Source organism: Gadus macrocephalus, chromosome 22 (assembly GCF_031168955.1).
Source record: "Gadus macrocephalus chromosome 22, ASM3116895v1".
Taxonomy (NCBI): domain Eukaryota; kingdom Metazoa; phylum Chordata; class Actinopteri; order Gadiformes; family Gadidae; genus Gadus; species Gadus macrocephalus.
In genome coordinates this window covers 7,517,586-7,536,878 of record NC_082403.1, presented here as the reverse complement: position 1 = coordinate 7,536,878, position 19,293 = coordinate 7,517,586, and the positions used below count along the sequence as shown (strand labels likewise).

The 19,293-nt window shown below is 51.0% G+C and overlaps 2 protein-coding genes across 4 annotated transcripts in view; both read left to right on the top strand.

Moving 5' to 3' along the window:
* hivep3a (HIVEP zinc finger 3a) overlaps positions 1–11,019 on the top strand; it is a 20,806-nt gene extending 9,787 nt beyond the window's left edge. For 2 of the 3 annotated variants that reach the window (XM_060043689.1, XM_060043690.1), the window contains 6 exons: positions 191–4,542; positions 5,149–5,324; positions 6,689–6,732; positions 7,117–7,194; positions 8,269–8,888; positions 9,606–11,019. In XM_060043689.1, coding sequence (XP_059899672.1) covers positions 502–4,542; positions 5,149–5,324; positions 6,689–6,732; positions 7,117–7,194; positions 8,269–8,888; positions 9,606–10,028 — 5,382 coding nt within the window. In that variant the 5' untranslated portion in view covers positions 191–501 and the 3' untranslated portion in view covers positions 10,029–11,019. The remainder of the gene's footprint in view (positions 1–190; positions 4,543–5,148; positions 5,325–6,688; positions 6,733–7,116; positions 7,195–8,268; positions 8,889–9,605) is intronic. The other variant, XM_060043691.1, reaches the window with a different exon arrangement.
* A 4,422-nt stretch (positions 11,020–15,441) lies between these two features.
* Positions 15,442–19,134, top strand: edn2 (endothelin 2). Its single transcript, XM_060043714.1, has 5 exons — positions 15,442–16,280; positions 17,012–17,171; positions 17,399–17,518; positions 18,166–18,246; positions 18,360–19,134. Exons 1-5 carry the CDS (start codon positions 16,205–16,207, stop codon positions 18,445–18,447), a joined length of 525 nt encoding a protein of 174 aa, XP_059899697.1. The 5' UTR covers positions 15,442–16,204; the 3' UTR covers positions 18,448–19,134.
* Positions 19,135–19,293: the final 159 nt, after the last annotated feature.

Below are 19,293 nucleotides of genomic sequence, written 5' to 3'. Positions count from 1 at the left end.
CAAGGGAGTTCCCCTAGGAGCACATTTTGTCCAATGGCTTTCAGATGAGAACGGTATGGCTAATTAGAAAAAACGCAGAATGAAGGAATTGTGTTGCTTATGCTCAAGAGGTTATCTATGGTTGTGGGCGAATTTAGCGTCTTTTTTAATCAGTTGAATCCATTAACATGATATTCTTTCTTTTTTACAGATGCCATCGTTGGGGTAAAAGGCTCGGAGACGATGTGGCGACCTGATTGGCTGAGTGCGACATGACGGGACACTCCGGGGCAGAGAACCAAAGGACTTTCACACACATGAAGAATCACAGTTGCCTTGATCCACGCCCTCCCTTTCCTTGTTGACTGTTGATGTCATTCCACCGTCCAGCAATACACACAAAAACCAGACCGAAGTGAATGCGACCGCACACGTCATCCGGTTCATGAATCGGCCTGAACTCTGTCGACCGGCGCAGGCGGACGCGGATTGCGTGTCTACCTGAGGCTGCCCTCCCATTTTATGGAGGGCTCGCATAGTGGCCTGACGACTGGGGAGCTGCCCGGAGGTCAGGGACATCCGTCTCATCCCGAGTCTCCTCTGGGATACTCCCAGCCAAAGTCCCCGTCCCCGCGGCGGCCCCGGCAGCAACAGGCTCCGCCCCCTCAGAAGCCCAATGTCGCCCCCCGCCCGACAAAACAGCCACGGAGAACGCATCCTCAGCGCAAGCGTCTCAAACACCAGCTGCGGAGTGTCGAGTCGGACGCCATGACGGAAGGTAGCCATGCCGAAGAGGCGACGACGACGACGACAAAGACAAAGACAAAGACAACGACAACAACAGCAGCAACAGCGGTAGCGGCAGCAGAAACAACAACAGCAACTAAAATAACATCAAAGGTGACCAGGGTTCCCGGTCCGTCATCGGGAGTCCCAGTGTGCTCTGCCACCGGTTCCGTCCCGGCTGACCAGGAGACACCGGAGGGAGCGCCAAAACTCAAACGGGAGCGCAAGCCTCCGAGGCCCGGCAAGTACGTCTGCAGCTACTGCGGACGGGCGTGCGCCAAGCCCAGCGTCCTGCAGAAGCACATCCGCTCCCACACCGGGGAGCGGCCGTACCCCTGCGCCCCCTGCGGCTTCTCCTTCAAGACCAAGAGCAACCTGTACAAGCACCGCAAGTCCCACACACACCGGGTAAAGGCCGGCCTGGCCTTCCCCGAGCCACGGTCTCTGGAGGAGCAGGGGACGGAGTCGGAGGAAGAGGCCAAGCAGTGTCCCTCATCCGCCGCCGGTATGGAACGCCAGAGCAGCACAGCCTCCACCAAGGGCCACGAAAGCGACGGGACTAAAGATTCGTCCGGAGGGATGGACGACTCTTTTGCGGTGAAGAAGAGACTGGCCATGCGTCTCAGCAGGGGGAAACGCGGCCCCCTGGACTCGTCTGAGGACCGGTTGTCGTCCTCCCTCTTGGGGAGCAGAGGCAGTACAGAGTCGGGCTACTTCTCCCGCTCTGAGAGCACGGAGCAGACCCAGGACAGCCCCCCAAACACAAGTGCCAAAAGCTACGCCGAAATCATCCTGGGTAAATACGGACGTCTGGGACACCTGCAGAGGATGTCTCGTCAGCAAAACCAGCAGCTGTCAGGTGAAGAGGAGAAAAACATCCCGTTTACAGTGCCCAAGAAGCAAGTCATTGACCACATCACCAAGCTCATTACCATCAACGAAGCTGTGGTGGACACTAGTAAGATTGACAGTGTGAAACCCAGGAGATTCTCCCTCTCCAGAAAGGCCAGCTCAGAGTCCCAAAAAAGTGTAAATATTAAAGAGCCTATCATGGATCTCCCTAAGAGTGAGGGACCTAGCTATAAAAATAGTGGCTCCATTACTATGGGTGTTCCATGTGAAAGATTTCAGCATCAGTCTCAAAAAGTAGACCCACTGGCTCCTCATACAACACCAGCTCCTCTGTTACGGAGTCAGTCCATGCCATTCACCACGAGTTCTTTAGATGCCTCAGGCAAAAGCCCCCCAAGGTTTCGCCAAAGTCAATCCTTTGAACAACGGACGCCTTCTCAGCTCCAAACGTCCCGTCGCTTTGGGACGCTACGACGGCAGCCGGCTGTTGAAATACCACTTGGTGCTGAACTTCCAAAAGAGGACCATTGCAGTTTTCACACATTTCACCCAGAAAACTTGAAAACCACGGTGCCTGACCACACGCCGCCGCGACTGCAACCCTACAAGTCTGAGGCATGTGGCACTGAGTGCAAAACCTGGGAAGGTTACAAACCCCACAAGCAAGGTGTTGGTTCAGCACAAAACTATGGAAACGTCAGCGTGTCGTTCGCTAACCAAAAGGACCACCCCAAGGTCATCATCCACTCGGTTCGACCGGGTGCGCAGGCCATGCGTAAAAGGCGCAAAGAAGAAAGCCTGGAATCCGACGACCCTTCCTCCCCGGTCGCGTGTCCCTCCCCCTCCCATGCGATCTCAGCACCTCCTCAATGCAGAAAGGAAAGCGCCGGTGCTCATGAAGACACCCAGAGACCCAAACCGCACACCCTCTCGGTGATCCAACACACGAGTTCATTTGAAAAACAGGACACGTCGTGCGCCGAGAACACACGCAAAGAACCGCCAAGCACGTCCCCGACACGTCAGGACCATCTCACGGCGCTTCAGAAGCCCCCCCACAAGCAACACCCGACCGACCCGACGCCCCGAAACCTAGTCCACCCACAAAACGTCCGGGTTCCTAAAATACTGGTGACGGAAGATTCGAACATGGACACCCAGTCGTCTTTCAGGACCACGCCTGCGTCGAAGCAGCCCGAGAAACAGGAGGAGTTCCAGTGGCCTCAGAGAAGCCCCACCCTGGCCCAGCTCCCCATCGAGAAGCTCCCGCCCAAGAAGAAGCGCTTACGCCTGGCGGAACTCGCCCAGTCCTCGGGGGAGTCCAGCTTCGACTCCGGCTCTCTCCCGCCACGTAGCCCCAGCCAGGACAGCAGCGCGTCCTACGCCTCCAGCCGCTCGGCGTCCTTCGAGGAGTCGGGCCGCCTCGACCTGGAGGTGAGCTCCTCTGCCACGCCACTGAGGAGGTCCAGAGCCTCCCACACGCTGACCGTCCCCGGGGTGCACCCGCACCGGGAGATGAGGCGGTCGGCCTCGGAGCAGGCCCCCCACGACGCCCAGCAGGGCGCCCTGATGTACGAGAACCGCAGCAAGTCCTTCGACTACAGCTGCCTCTCCCCCGAGCGCTCGGCCGTGGGCTGGAGGGAGAGGAGGAAGTGCCTCCTCCTGAAACACAGCGCCGTCAGAGATCCGGAGGAGGAGGTGGAGGAGAAGGGCGCCGGTGGTGATGTGACAACGCCGTCCGCCCGTCTGCTCTCAGCGCTCGTCAGTGGCACCGCATCGTCATCCGACGGGACCTCGGGGGCTGCGGATCGCGGCGCCTTAGAGGTCGCGTCTCCTTTATCAGACGACAGGGTGTCGGGTACACCGGCCCGAGAGCTCTTCTCTCAGTGGAAACTCAGCCAGAATATTCAGCTGACAGGCAGGGGTGATCGCACTCCGTTTGACGGCCCCGCCGGTGAGGGGAGCTCCTCCGTCCAGACGGGACATCCCCCGGGCCTCCCCCCTCGATGCATCCAGCACTACCCGGGAACACAGGGTCTCTCCGGGGCAGCGCGGGCTCACTACCTCCCCATGTCCACGGGGCTGAAGCTCGAGATCCCCTCGCACACCAACAGGGAGTACTACAGGGTCCAAGCAAGCCCCCTTCCGACTCCCATCCCTTCTCCCCCAAACATAACCATAAACCCCGAATTGTTAAGACCCCTCCAATCCCCGTCGGTGGCGGTGCGTCTTCAAGCGGACACCTTCCTCCCGGCGTGCGCCATCTACACCACCCAGTCTCAGTCCGTCCCCCCGGGGTCCCCCCTCCGGCCCACCAGCATCGTCCCGTACATCGCCAGCGCCTCGACCTCGACGCCCCGTGGCCGCGGCAGCGCGGGTCCAGAGGCTTCGGATTGGTCCGAGGACCTGCTGAGGCCGCCGGGCACGGGCGGCAGCAAGCGGATGCTGTCGCCTTCGAACAGCATCGAGTTCAGCCCAGAGTCCCAGCAGCAGCAGAAACGGGTGAAGGAGGAGCAGCAGCAGGAGGAGGAGGAGGAGAGGGGCGTCAGGGACAAGGCGTTGGTCGACGCGGGAGGTCGAAGCGAGGAGGGCGACAACCGGCAGCGTCCCGGGGCGCGTTCAACCGCCAGACCGATCGGCGCGTCCTGCCTGAGTCTGGAGTCCGGCACCAGCAACAGCTGGTGCTACCTCAACTACATGAAGCCCAACCCGTTTGCGCTGGACGAGAGCAGGCCCTCTGTGTACTCCACCTGGTCCACCGGCAGCTACAACCCCAACCCCCCCGGGATGTCCAGCAGGACGGCTCTGTCGCTGCTGCAGTGCAAGCAGAGCCTGGGCCCCACCATCTACACCACCTGCCCAATGGGCCTCAGCAGCGTGGAGCCCATCCGGGCGGAGGATCACCAGAGGCCCGTCGCCACGGAGGTAAGGACACACACATCACCCGCCGGTCACTGCAGCACATCAAACAGAGGGAAGGGTGGATTCCAAATAGAAGGCAAGGTAATGCAAATTAAAGGTGATGTATTATACCACCAGGTGTGAGTTTGATTGGCCGTTACAAGCCGATCTGGCATCACGTGTCCACCTATTACGACCGATGGATGAGCAGCGTTTGCTACAGTCCACTGGGTAGGCTGGTAGACGCAGTCTTTCAAAGCGGCTTGTAACGGCTCATCACACTCACACCTGCTGGTATAATACGTCACCTTTAACATTGACTTGACAATTATACATAGATATGACACCTCAACTCTTTCTGTTGCATTCGGTGTCCCGATCGTCTCAATCCAACGACAAGCGAACTCTAGCTCACCGAATGCTTTAAACCTCGGTTGAGTAGCGCAGTCCGTCGAGAAACAAAAGATACACTTTCTCTAAGGGACATCAAATTGAATGGGAACCCCCCCCACCCCCCCCCCCCCCCCCCACACACACACACACACACACACACACACACACACATTCCTGTGTCCCTTGGGCCCATGCCAGAGGAGACTGGGTGAGTTTGCCTCGTCTGTTTGCCTGCAGGTCAGCAGCAGCTTGTCATGCGACAGAGAGCACGCCAGCAGCACCAGGGAGGAGGCCTTGTCAGCAGAAGACAGACGCTCAAATAAAGGAGATGAAGAGGAGAGGGAGGAGGAGGAGGGACCAAACCAGGCCGCTAAATATAGACACCCACCCCAGCCATGGACCTGTGGAGAAGGGTAAGGAAGTACACCTTTTTATCATTCAGTACCGTGTGCTGTATGTGTGAGTGTTTGTGTGTGTGCACTTGTGTGAGTGTGTGTTACACCAACGTGTTGTAACACACCAGTTGATTCCCTCGCTTGGAATACCGAAAATGATGGCGGGCAAAACAGGAACGAAGCGAACTAAAATAAGCATGAGACGGCACTTGTTTTACTGTTGTGAGTGTCCTACGCCTTCAGTAACAGTCTAAACCTGGGATAGAACTGTCGCTGGAAACAGTCCAAACGTATGGATTGCTGGAATCGATCGCAGCGGAAAAAAAACAATCAACAAGCACTTCAGAGGCGTGTCCCAGAGTGTCACATGATGGAAACCCTCCGGTCATGTGACCCGCTCTCCAACCAAGTGCCTATCTATTCAGGCGCTGGGTACCGTAGCGATGAGCTTTACCTTTCCCTCACCGCGAGGAGCTACACACAAGCGGATGTTCACAAAGCTAATAGAGTTCACCTCCCGACGTTATGTCATCGAGGGAAAGTGGTGCAAAACGATGCTGTCATTCGATCATGCTGATCTATAAGCTTTAATCCTGCATCGTGTTGTGGGACATGCTAACATTGCAAAATTCGGAACCTAGATTACGTCTTGAGGCTTTGGACAGCAGAGTGTGGGGTAGGGAATTAGGAATTTGTTCAGACAGCGATCATCATTTTGATCTCGGCCTTCACCGTCTGACCTATGGGGCCTTTAGCTCACGATCCATAACAAGAGAAGCAGCACGAACGAGGGACGTGATTTAAGGGCAGAGGGGTAGCATCTGCGTGGGTCGTGTGTGTGTGTGTGTCTGGGGGGGGGGGGGGGGGCTGAGTCATTTTGTTGACACGCGACACAGCTCTCCGAAAAGAGTGAGTCATGCTCGTCTCTCCCCCGACTCTTCCTCCTGGCTCTCCATCTCCCCCGAGTCTCAGCCGGAGTCTCTCACCCGGGGGGGGGGGGGGGGGGGGGAGGAGGGGGAACAACAAGACATGGCAGCAGTGTACTCCCCACCCCTACACACAACCCTGGGATGGCCGGTCCCCTCCCTCTACAGTGCACTCATCTCCCCGTCCCGGTGACATCGCCCAGGCAACAGTGCGGGCTGCCCCCAACAGATCGATGCGCTGTGGGTACTCACACAGGGGTAGCAAAGCCACTAAGAGCTGGTTACAGGTGGTACGCGGCCCGCAGACGCCCCGGGTCTGGTTACAGGGGGATTGATCGCGACGGCCCCCCCCCCCCCCCACAATGATGAGTAAGGCGGGGATAGATTATAGCGCCGGTTACAGACAAGAATCATACTGATACTCTGTGGTTGTTGTTGCTGTGTTGTCTTTCGCAGATCCAGGCAGCAGTCTGGCCTAGTGTACGATCGCGGTGGACAGGGTGAGTGTGAGGAACACGAGGGGGAAGCCCCAACACGATGTGTGTACACACACACAAACACATGCACATGCACACACACAAACAAACACACACACACACACACACACACACACACACACACACACACACACACACACACACACACACACACACACACACACACACACACACACACACACACATTCACACACAGACCGCCCAAGTGCAGTTCTAAAGCAACGAACACATGTATATTTCACATGTACAGTTCAATGAACACGTCTCTGTATGCATGCATCACGTCTATGTATTTATCTTTTCAGCTAAGAGAGGACTCTTGGCTGTCATTGTGGGAGCAATCATGTGAACAGTGTTTTTACAAGCGTGTTGGTTTGTCGTCGGCAGGAAACCTGACGCAACACACGAAGGTTCCCGGGAAGACGCATTACAACGAGGCCCCACCCCCACACCACACGGATGAAGGTAGCGTGTTTTGTTGAGAGTGAGAGTGTGTAATGGCTGTCTGTATATTTACATATATATGTCTGTCTGTCTGTCTGTCTGTCTGTCTGTCTGTCTGTCTGTCTGTCTGTCTGTCTGTCTGTCTGTCTGTCTGTCTGTCTGTCTGTCTGTCTGTATGTCTTATTGTCTTTCTGCTGTTTCTTGAGTGTGTGTGCGTGTCTCAGACAGTGGGATTGTAGTTTACTGAAACTGAAAGTGTAATCCACCAAAATATATAGGAAAAGCAACAGTTAAACTGAAGTTAAAACTAAATCTGAGTTTACAGAAAAAACTCAAACAGAAACAGAAACAGAAACCCGACTTTAAAACTGAATAGAAATACTACACAAATGGAAAGTCAATTTCATCCGTTTTAATTTTCTTGATCCTAATTCCCTAATCCTAAATCCCAATTGATTTATTTGCATTAGATGGCGAAGGAATATGATATATATTAGATATGAATCTTAATTGCGATATGGGAGACTACCTCAGAATAAAACAGAAGGTCTTTCAGGGCTGAATTGTAATCCGCTATGATAGTCAATCATTTGTTTGTTGTTTCATTAATTTCAGTTTGAAATGTTTGCCTATCAAAGGACTGAGGTAGCGTTTAATTGCTGCTATCTCTTCTAGCTTTGTTCATGAAGCTTTGTTAATACTGAAGGCTGCCACTTTAAATTCCCCTTGCAGTTGTTTGTATCAGTAAGAACGCTGTAATATCCAGTAATGCACAACCCGACTATTTTCGCCCTAGTTATTATTCCGAGAAAGTATTCATAAAATCTGATTGTGTTCGGGCGCCCCGGTGTCTCCCCGGGTAGAGCACGTACCATTAGGGTACGGGTTCGATTCCAGCCCCGCAGGCATTGGCTGGCTGTCCTCCCCTATCTCACTCCAGTGTCTTCCTGTCTGACTCTCACTGTATCTGTCATGAATACAAATAAAAGCATTTAAAATGAAAAAATAAACAAAAAAATAACTAAGAACAAAAGATTGTTCTCTTTGTGTTTTTGACCAACTCGACTTCTTCTTCTGTCCTCCTATAAACCGTAGGCGTCTTTGACGGCGCGTCCTTTGACCACGTCGATGAGGAGCCCCCGGCAGAGTTCCCCCCGGCCCCCCCACAGGAGCAGAGCGGCACGTCCGACATCAACAACAACAACGAGGAGGACGACCCCCACGAGGACGCAGGGGTCAAAGGCCGCCGCAGGGCTCCGCCGGCCTCTCCCACCAATCAGAACGCGGGAGAGCCCGGAGGCGGGGCCGGCGGGTCGCCCCCACGGACCCCCTCGGCCGGCTCCAGGCGGGCCCTGTTCGCCCGTCGGCAGCTCTCCCTGAGGACCCCCCCGCCGCCCGAGACCCCCCCGCCGCGGACCTCCAGCCCGTCTCCTGACCGCCACCCGGCGACGGTGGCCCCGGCGACAGGGGCCCTGGCTCGCACCCGGTCACCGCCCGGTCTCCCCCGTCCCCATTCCCCGCCCCCCGTCCCCGCCCCCGCCCCCGCCGTCTCCCCCAGCTCCTCCCCCGGCCTTCAGATCCACCCGTCCCCGGTCGGGGGGGCTTTGCCCTGCGGCGTTCACAGCCTGAGTTCTGCTCCCAAGGCGGGTAGCTCGGCTCCGACCGCCCCCCCACCGCGACTGGGAGCCGCCGCGGGGATTGGAACCAACACACAGGTGGGTGACTTACAGCGCCGCCCTCAGGGGATACACGGCGCAACGGCGGGCACGCCTGCTGCCAAACCAGGGTGTTTGTTGTTTTTATTTCATTTTATTTCATTCGTTTTGTACACATAACATACAATTTACTAAATCTAATTTTGCATTCGCCGATTGCATGACTGGATGGCTCGGCTCTCTGGGTTTGAGTAAGCGCGTGTGGCACATTTACATCCCAACGGGTCAACATTGGAAACAAATATAGATAGGCTAACACCTGAGGTTTTTTTAGGAACATCCTTTTAGGGGAGAGAGAACGGCCACTATGTTCTTTTAAACTGTTCAAATCCAGGCCACCCTCCAAAACCTTAAAATAATCCCAGAGACATCCCAAATAGGTGCAAACGTGTTGTTTTACTTCTGGGCAGTGGTGATAAAATGTTGTCCCGGCCTATCATTAACAACCAAGAAACCGCAACTCCAAAAGTAGCCTCTGGGAACGTCTCAGTGGACTCTAATAAAGGGAATACACAACGGCTTCGACACCTAAAGAGGCCCCTGTTGTGACTGCAGCAAGTGTGAAACCCTGAAAGCAGAATCAACAGCATAACACGACCGTTTTAGAGCACAACGTGTTGCCTTATTTGCGTGTCGATCCTTGGAAACAACAACCTAACTTTGTAGCTGTTGAAATAAACAACGCATAACCATGTTGTGTTCTTGATATATTTACAGAAGGCGACGCGGGCTCCGTTCCAGAACCCCGTCCTCCCACTGGCCGCTCCCCCCCGTCCCCCCGTCCCCCAGGCCGCCCGGACCCTCCGCCCGGACCCGCTGCCCCCCCCTCCGCGCTCGCCCCCGGGGCTCCTGAGCCACCTGCCCCTCCACTCCCAGCAGCCGGCCGCCGGGGCCCCCCCCGGCCTGACCATCGCCATCGGGGGGATCCACATGATCCAGCCTCGACGGGCCCCTCCGTACCGCCCCGCGTGCGGCCCCGGCGCCGGGGGCCCGTCCCCGCTGAGAGGGCGGCTGGAGCAGGAGGAGGAGGAGGAGCAAGAAGAGGAGGCGGGCCCGAGCCCCTCGCACGGCGACGGGCGAGGGGCGTGCGAGGGGGGCCGGGGCCAGGGAGGAAGGAAACCGCCGGGGGCCGTGGCGTGACCCGGAAGCGGGCCCCCTGACCCGCGGGGGGGTGAGACACGTGGCGAAGAGGCGTGTCCCCCCAGAGACCGAGCAGGAAGAGCGGCCGACGCCCGCTGGCGAGACGCCGCTCTGATGCAGGCGGGAGAGGGGGGAGGGGCCTTTTAAAAGGGGCGGGGCAACAGAGACAGAAATGGAGGCTGGAGACGCAGTCGTTCATTGGCTGTCCAGCTTTGAGTCGGAGGAAGAAGAGAAAGAGCACTTATGTACAGCTTTGGAATGATGCGATGATGTTATTATATGAATTATATATCTATCTATATATATGAATATATATATATATATATAGACACTATGTTGAATATGCAGTATGTTTTGTAAATCTTTTTTTTATCCTCTTGATGTCATTGATGTTAATTTATTGACGTGCTATTATGCAATCTTGTACTTTGAACAGAAGCAGCTGGAGAAACGATAAGACAGTTCAGTTTTGTGTTGGCCTTTTTTCCGCCCTAGTTAGCCCACTTTTCGACAGCTATAATATACAGTTGCTGTGTTAAAGTACTGTACGAGCGAGAGTTATATGGAAAGGTACTGCAAATATTTATTCACACGGACCAGTATTTTTAAAGTGCAATTCCTGTAAAGATTGTGTCATTCTACGTGGTTGTGTTATTTTTATTTAACTTTTTTTTTATTTGTTTTTATCTAATCTATTTGTTCTTATGTTTGTCTCTGTTTTTTTTCCAAAGCACAGGATCTAATCATCTCCTTTAAACGCTTTATGAAATGAAGATCTTTGATGAATATACTCCTAGGGTGCACTGACACATAAGCCGTTGTCAAAGAGGACACTTGCTTTATATACGCAGTAGCTGTTTTTTCTACAGACACGTGTATTTTTTGTGTTGTTGCTTTTATAAATGATACAATCACCCTAATTGTCATGTTCATGTTTGCCATTAAACTTTTCATTTTTACAGATTTATAATAAAACTGTCATTTTCATTGATTTGTACTTCCCTTTATGTCTCAGCCTTTGAGAATAACAATTGAATGCAATCTATTGGGGTTGGGGGGGTGGGGGGGGGGTGAACCTCAATCCCCTTGCAGTGTAGTGGATTAGGTCACCACAAACTGGCGAATGAAACAATCCAATTAGAGACCAGGCGGTCAGGGGGCCATGTTGGTACTTGAGGCAGGCTAAGGATTTTTTGTTAGTGTATCATGTGAAAAATAGCTCCACCCTGTGGTCGTATAATGCGTTCACACCAAAAGATGCAAAAAGTTGACGCGCGGCACGATCCCATTCAAAGTGAATGTAGAGACGCGTTGCTGCTTTGCTGCCGCAGCACTTGCTGCCGAGAAAACGGGCAGCAAAATTTGATTTGCGGCGCGTCAAAATCTGATTTGCAGCGCAGCATGCCCGTGCCCGCTGCCGGGCACGGGCGGCGGGCGCGTTCACGTATTTTGCGGCGCGTCAAATGCTGTTCGAGTTGAAATATTTCAACTTTTCGGCAGCAAACGCGTGATGACAGCCAATCAGCGTTCAACAGCGTTGCCACTGAGGCGTTGCCACTGAGTGACATGCCGTAACAGCCAATCAGTGTTACTCCCTTGGAGTGACCTCGAGTTCACTACCTGATCCAGATCAAAGCGCTAAAATGGAGGAGAAGATAATAATTGCAGTCTCCGCATACCCGGTGATCTTCAACACCACCGTGGCCAGTTATAAGTGTCCAATACATATATATATATATAAGTATAAATGTCCAACCGAGAGATCCTAGCACCGATCCTAGCTAGCAGGTCATCAAACTGGGCCGGAGTCAACCTCAAATAGCGCTGGAAGCGTTCGTCATCCAAACGGAGTCTTGCAGAAGACGGTGAAATTCACCGAGCTCTGTACGGCTCCGAATGGTCTCATGAACCCATAAACGACGGGCATTCCGACGTCTCACCCTCTTCCACAACAGGTAAAGACATGCAATGCTCGTAATGTCGGCCATGGTTGTGAATGAATTCAGAAGCACCGCGGGCAAAACTTGCCGCGCAACAAAACTGCGGCGCAGCAAAACTTTTGCGGCGCAGCAAAACCTTTGCCGCGCCGCAAAACTTGATTTGCGGCGCCGCAAAACTTCGGCGGCAACGCGTTCGGGCAGCAAATGCATCTTTTGGTGTGAACGCAGGGTAATTAGAGCATATGTGTATAAACTGTCCAAATATAGATGGGCTTGTCTATTGATACTCTTATTTTTGTGGAGATACACTATTGCTTACTAGGAAATTATATATAGAACATGTGTCTTCCGATGTGATAAGTCATAAAATGATTTCAAGAAGAAAAGCTTTCTTTGTTTCCTCCTAAGACTTGTGTCGTGTGCTACCGCTAGATGACAGTATTGTGCAACTATTATTGAAACTTAGTTTGTACATTACGTCATCTGCCAGACAGCGGGCTCAGAGGTCCATGGCTCAGACCCGTGTCAGGTGGATACTAAGTGTTTTGGCATCCTCCTCGTAGACTGTTTAATTCGAAAATACGATAATTCCAGTCTAAAAAAGTCTCCATCTGTAGCTGTGGGCACACAGATAGTGGGTAATGTCCACATTGTTTGAACATGATCATTTATGGGCACAAATTGTTGGACTTTGAAGTGGGCAGATTGAAATGGGTTTGTTACTATGGCAGCCCAAACAGATACCGGTGTGGGTGTAGTAGCGAGCGGGGGTGACGAGCGGGGAGCAGGGGGGCGTTATCCGTCTCTTCCAAACGCCTAGAAACCTCTCTTCCTGTTGCCTGTTATCAATGTTTGACGGATTGGAAATCAGGGCGACACATTCCTCTACGCAGGGGACAGTTATGGCGTTATTCATGTTCTAGTTATTTGTTTTGCCACATTCCTGACTGGTTGGTGTCTAACGGTGGGGGATAGTGTCAAGTTACACTTCAATGGGCATGTGCAAATTGAATCCCCTTTCCATATATGGGCACTTAACGCTGTCAATTTGACCCATGTCACAATTTATCCCAGTAGTAACTGCCATCAAAGAAAAATGTTGATACTGTCTCTTAAATAGTGGCGGGCAGTTGTTACAAACTATAGTGACAGTTACATTTCTTAACAAATGGTTATAATTATGTGATGAATTTATTTATATATATGCATCCATTTTAGTAAAAGAGAACCAAAAAACCTTTTGATTTAGAATATTGAGATGTTGGAAGTTATTTTTTCCCCTTCAGCGTAGTGCTCCAACTCAAAAGATGTGTGCACTTGTGAATGTGATGAAATTAAACCAGAGTCTGAAGGTCATAAGGGCCACTATTTCCTATGCCTCACTTCTTGAGAAAAAGTCATAAGTACGTCAGCAAACGTCTGCCCCTGACTACCTCCAAATGTTAATCAGACACACGCACCCCACATCAACCGCTCCGCTCGGCTACCTCAGCTGGACGTCTGGCACCGCCATCGCTAGGAGCAAGCAAAAGCCGATCATCAAAGTAACAACTCTGCTCTGTTTTAGCACGGCAGTGTGTGGAACGAGCTCCCGGCCAATGTCAGGACCGCAGAGTCGCTCACCAGCTCCCGCAAATTACTCAAGACTCACCTCTTCAAGGCACTTAATGTTCTCACATATTGTATGTGTGTACATCCTCACACTTAAAAATAGTACTTAGCATTGTGTAGCACATTATCCTAGCTAAGATTGTTGTATATGGGGAATGGGTTAACCTAGCGATTGTTAGTGCTTGGGACTTGGTTCTATGAATATCCGTACTGTACCAACGTCAATATATTTTTTCTCTTGTTCTGGCAAATGTATTATTGGAAAATATATTGTTGTAAATGTATGATATAATGAAGTCTGTGGGGTTGATTTTGTGTAGTTTTCCGAGATGGGGTTTACAACAACAGTCGATGCAGGGGGGGGGGGGGGGAATATCCTACACATGTTATCCCATAGGTCAACACACGTTTCCTTCTTTGTAAAGGAAGCATTGTTTCAAAGATCACTAGGTTATTGTGTCTGCTCGTATCTACGTCTGCATACCAGGGAATGCCTCCACACACACACACACACACACACACACACACACACACACACACACACACACACACACACACACACACACACACACACACACACACACACACACACCCCCAAACACACACATCCAAACACATTCCTTCTCCATACTTTCTGCCATCCGGAAGAGGAACTGGATAAGGGCACATTTTTCACGGTCGTGGCTGTCGCCTCACGGTCTTCTGACGCTGTCCAGAAAAGCCCTAAAGGGAAAAAAGGTGGACGGCATTGATATTCAAGATGCGTCTTAAAGGGATACGACGAGATATCTGTCAATGAGTGTTCGCCTGTCTGACTCATGAAACATGAATTTCCGGAGATCCATTTAGTTTGGTGCCTTAATGGTTTCATCAGGGCTCACTTGTACTGACTTCATCTCGCTGGGTTAAGTTCCACACTGAGACAAGTTGTTTGATTTCAAAGTCCTTGTCTGCATTTCCCGGTCAAGGGTTCCTCATAACGCCACTATACCTTTTATTAACCTCTACCAGCTGTTCCCTTTAGTCTAGTCTAGAGTGTATGAGTGACGTGTAAATCCCTAAATTGTTGTTTGAAAATGCTATGGAGGGTGATTGTGCTGCCCCCCCCCCCCCTCTCCCCCAAGCCTGCCACTGGTCCAAAACTTCACACACACAAATATTTTCCTTGTCATGAGGGTCAGAGAAATACTTGCCATTTCAATCAGGGTGACATCATTTGGCCATTTCCCTCCACACACACACACACACACACACACACACACACACACACAGCCACACAGCCAGCCAGACAGTTTCCCCCCACTCTTCTTTCCTCTCACAACACAGTGTTTCCTGTGTAGGAGTCCCCAGATCTGTTTGTTTTGTCAGCGATGACGGCAGAACCCGGGATAACACTGTACTTTATCGTCAGCAAATGTATGTATGCATAGGTATAATTAATTAATATCTTGTATTCAAAAGAGCAGGGCCCTGACGGCTCAGTGTTGGTGGCTGTTAGGGTCCGAGCTTCACACAATGAAACCGATCCTCAAACCCAATTTCCCCTTTTTAATATATCCAGCTTGTATGATGGTTTGCACTGGGTGAGTTCGGGCCTGTGGATGTGTCCATTGTTCCCTGTATCTTTCCCCCAACTGATAGAGACTGATGGACGCACCCCTGGACACAAGATTCCACCCCAGACTCTCCATTAGTGTGTGTGTGTGTGTGTGTGTGTGTGTGTGTGTGTGTGTGTGTGTGTGTTATTATGGTGAACTGTGTAGGTGGTCCAGGCCAGCCCCCCTGGCTGGTCAGGATTTCCATTTACAAAAGATATCGCACACTACGTCTGTCTGAACACTGTTAAGAGATTAGGTGTGTGTGTGTTTGTGTGTGCGCACGTGCGTGTGTCATGATAGCCAACACGCATCAAGTTACTGTATGTAAACAACCCTTCATCACAGTGAGATACTGAAAGGGCCCCCCCCCCCCCCGGGCAAGCAAAAACTCCCTTTAATGATCAAGGAAGACTTGAGGAGTGCAGACAGAGAGATCCCTTCCTACAGGGAAGGGGTGAGGGGTGCAACATAGGAAATAACTACATGCACATCCATGTGTCTATAAAATAAGAGCTCTTTAAACTCAACTGGGGTTCCAGGATGGACCGATCCACTGTCTCTCCAGGGGATTCCTCCGGCTCCGTATTCCTGCAGACAGACACACTTCCTCTGGCCTGACGCGCCACACACACACACACACACACACACACACACACACACACACACACACACACACACACACACTGAGGAATGCAGGGAGCGGGAAACAGCAGCACACAGCCTTGTAAAGGAACGGAGGTGAGGAGATACTGTTGAGGGCGGGGCCAGACTGCTCAGAGGGGCGGAGACATTGGAGGTGTTTAAATAGAGCTGGGGTCGAGGCAGGGAGGCAAAAGCCGAACGCACCTGCTGCCTCTGTATAACAAGAACTGCCTGACCACACCACAACTGGGACTCGCTCTCTCGCTCTCTCGCTGGGATCCACTGGTGTCTGTCGCTAATACAAACCCTGAGGATTAAAACCTAAATAAGGCCATTCGGGACAACTTGTGCAAAGTGCACTTTAGTAAAAGAGCGGATAACGAAGATGACCCGAGTGATGACTTCGTCTGTCTGCAGGGATGTGCTGGCCCTGGTGCTGTTCTTCGTCCTCATGCAAGACGGTGAGTTTCTCTCATGGGTTGTTTATTTTGTATTGGTGCATTCGATTATGGTTCTTCATTGTCCATATGATATAATGTCAAATCTAAAATAAAGTATTATACATTTTATGTGTAGTTTAAATATAATGTAGGCTATACTTTCGGCTTCAAGAAATGCAGTTGTAATACAATGTGCCTAAAAACTAGCCTGAATATGGAGTATTTAGTGATTATTAAGATTACTTGATAAAATGTATAAAAGTGATTCTGCATTGAAATAGTTAGGCTACACAGTGATTTTTTAATTAACATGGTTAAACATGTACCTTATAAATTCAGTTTACGGAATTTAAAATAGTTTAAATATATATATATATATACATAATTAGTTTATTAAAAATAGCCTTCTGCTCAAAGGAGTAGGTGTAACCTGCAGCATTCCAGTACATCCCTGAACGTATCAACAATGTTGCCCTGCCAACCTAATTTCCACTGGGAACATTCATTGATTAAGAAGCAATATAATCAGAATATTTACCAGCTTTGCAAGTCCTTGTTTGACTTGGCACAGATTCCGAATCCCTATTTGCGATGATCGCTCGAGATTACAATTTCAGTGAGCCACACCGATTTGCGTACTCACAATCACTCCTGGGGACACTGACAAGCCATGACCCGCCACGTTTTGACCACACGCTTCGGACATTACTTTGCACTTTTTAATCTCCGCGCCCTTTTGTGTTTGTCTCCAGGTCTCGGACTCCCCTTATCAGAGCCTTCGCAGTCACCGACCCAGAGCGCGCCCCCGCCGCCCCCCCGCGTCAGGACAAAGCGCTGCTCGTGCAACAGTTGGCTGGACAAAGAGTGCATCTACTTCTGCCACCTGGACATTATCTGGATCAACACCCCGAGGTGAGAACCTAAACCTCCTTCAGCCACCTCCTTCGGGAACACCTACGTTATGAATCAGCCAAATTCAATGTTACATATCGACGTTTTATATTGACACACGCCTTATTAGGCCGATACGATTTAAACAAATTCAACACGACGTAGCCTACATACGTTGCAATTATTGCGCCGTTTAAAAAAAATAGAGGGGAAAAAAAAGTATAACAAATATTTTTTTTCCTCCCCAGTAAAATGGTGCCGTACGGCCTTGGCAGTCACCTGTCCCGCCGCCGCCGCCGCTCGGCCTCACGCTGTGAGTGTGCCCAAGGACGGGCCGACACGACCTGCTCCAGCTTCTGCCACCACAGGTGAGAATCTCCCGCCCTTCCTCGGCTTTAATCCTCCTGGGAGATAGTGTTTATTAGTTGTACTGTGTATGTAGCCTCGATTAGCATCCAGATGCTAATCGAAACAGTGTAGCCCATGTGTCTCAGGGCCAGCGGCGGTCATGCGTGAAGAGCCGGTTGCGTTTAAACAGACAAATCAGAGAGGCCATCATTTGAAGGCGCGCTTTGGAGGAGATACCATCAGAGATGGGCTTACCTATTCCTGCTTATGAGGGCAGTACGTGAACATTGAAAAAACCTGCACATTCCTTGGATGCTCCTAGATGTGTCAGTCACATGTTTATACCAGCATGCTATTTTAATGTTTCTTCTTCTTGTAAAAGGAATGCGTGTTCGTGTTCATCAGTTAGTGTTCGGGGTAGTTTTGACACAAGGTGATTAGTCACTAGGCGATATGAGTTTATCCGAGGTGATTCCTTTCTAGATTGCTGAGAGACAGTGGAAATTTCAGCACAGAGGCCATGGTAGTAAAAACAAAACTGAATCCTCAAAAGACTAGATCAATTCAAGTCAACCCAGTACTTTGTACATTGACTGCATGTATCTTTGAAGGATTTCCAAGAAATGTTGGCCTTTTCTTACCACTGGTTTTTGTTCCCCTCCCACAGCTCAGAGAAGCCTCAGGCTGTCAAGGCACCAACGAAAACCAACAAGAACAGCAGCAAAGGCTCACTGCTGTCTTCGTTAAGGTAAGAGAACATCAAAAACATGATTGTACTGAAATCCATTGTTCTTGGTGCTTTAATGGTTTCATCATCACGATCCCCTTGTACTGACCTCATCTCGCTCGGTTTGGTTCCAGATCTGTAGTCCACCACAACGCTGCCATTGCCCAGAAGTCAAGGCCTGTGGGCAGAGGCCCGTCGAAGGCCAAACACTGGGGAGCATGATGGACAGCTAGAGAAGCACCCTCGGGAAGGAAAAGACAGAGCAAGCGCACTTTATATCACTGATACTTAAAAGCCTTTTGTTTTAAAACTGAAACACTTATGGACCTAAAGAATACTCCAGTCACCGGACCAACCTTGGCACCACACTGATGCAGCCTTTTGAGCCTGCAGCCGTCTAGAATCATGTGTGTTGCCATCTTGGAAGTTACTTTAGTGCAGAGCGAAGAAGAGACTGAAGGAGACGGGAAGAGAGGCCAAAGGTCCATCGAGTATCTCATCCAAAGGACTTGAGACCACTCCTCACTCCACGTTGGAGATCTGGTTGGAGGCATCCGTTACCACGGAGACCTAGAGCGTGCCATATGCTGCTGTGGTGGGGTGGACTTTTATGGAGTTATTGCTGTCATAACCAGCATTGTTTGCTGGGTCACCTTTTGTTATTTTTCTTTTTATTCCTCTGTATCAGAGCGGATCCCATAGTCCTGCTCTCAAGCAGTAGTTAAATAATAACTGCAATAATAACTAACGAGCATAAAGACTGACTCATCATCAGGAAATAACATTTAGGATTCACACACACACACACACACACACACACACACACACACACACACACACACACACACACACACACACACACACACACACACACACACACACACACACACACACACATCTTAAAAACACGTATCACACAAAGACATACAAAACAAGACAAACAGCGTTGGTATGTCTATTGTGTTGGCTGAACTATTTAATGTGTGGCTCTTGTTTTGATTGAAGATAAGCCAGCAGGTTTCAATAGCATGGAGCTTGCCAAAAATGCACCAATTGTTGGTCTCCATA

Coding starts and splice junctions, on each gene's coding strand:
- edn2 (XM_060043714.1), top strand. CDS start 16,205: ATGACCCGAGTGATGACTTCGTCTGTCTGCAGGGATGTGCTGGCCCTG. Junction 16,281..17,011: donor CTTCGTCCTCATGCAAGACG/GTGAGTTTCTCT, acceptor GTTTGTCTCCAG/GTCTCGGACTCCCCTTATCA. Junction 18,247..18,359: donor TCACTGCTGTCTTCGTTAAG/GTAAGAGAACAT, acceptor GTTTGGTTCCAG/ATCTGTAGTCCACCACAACG.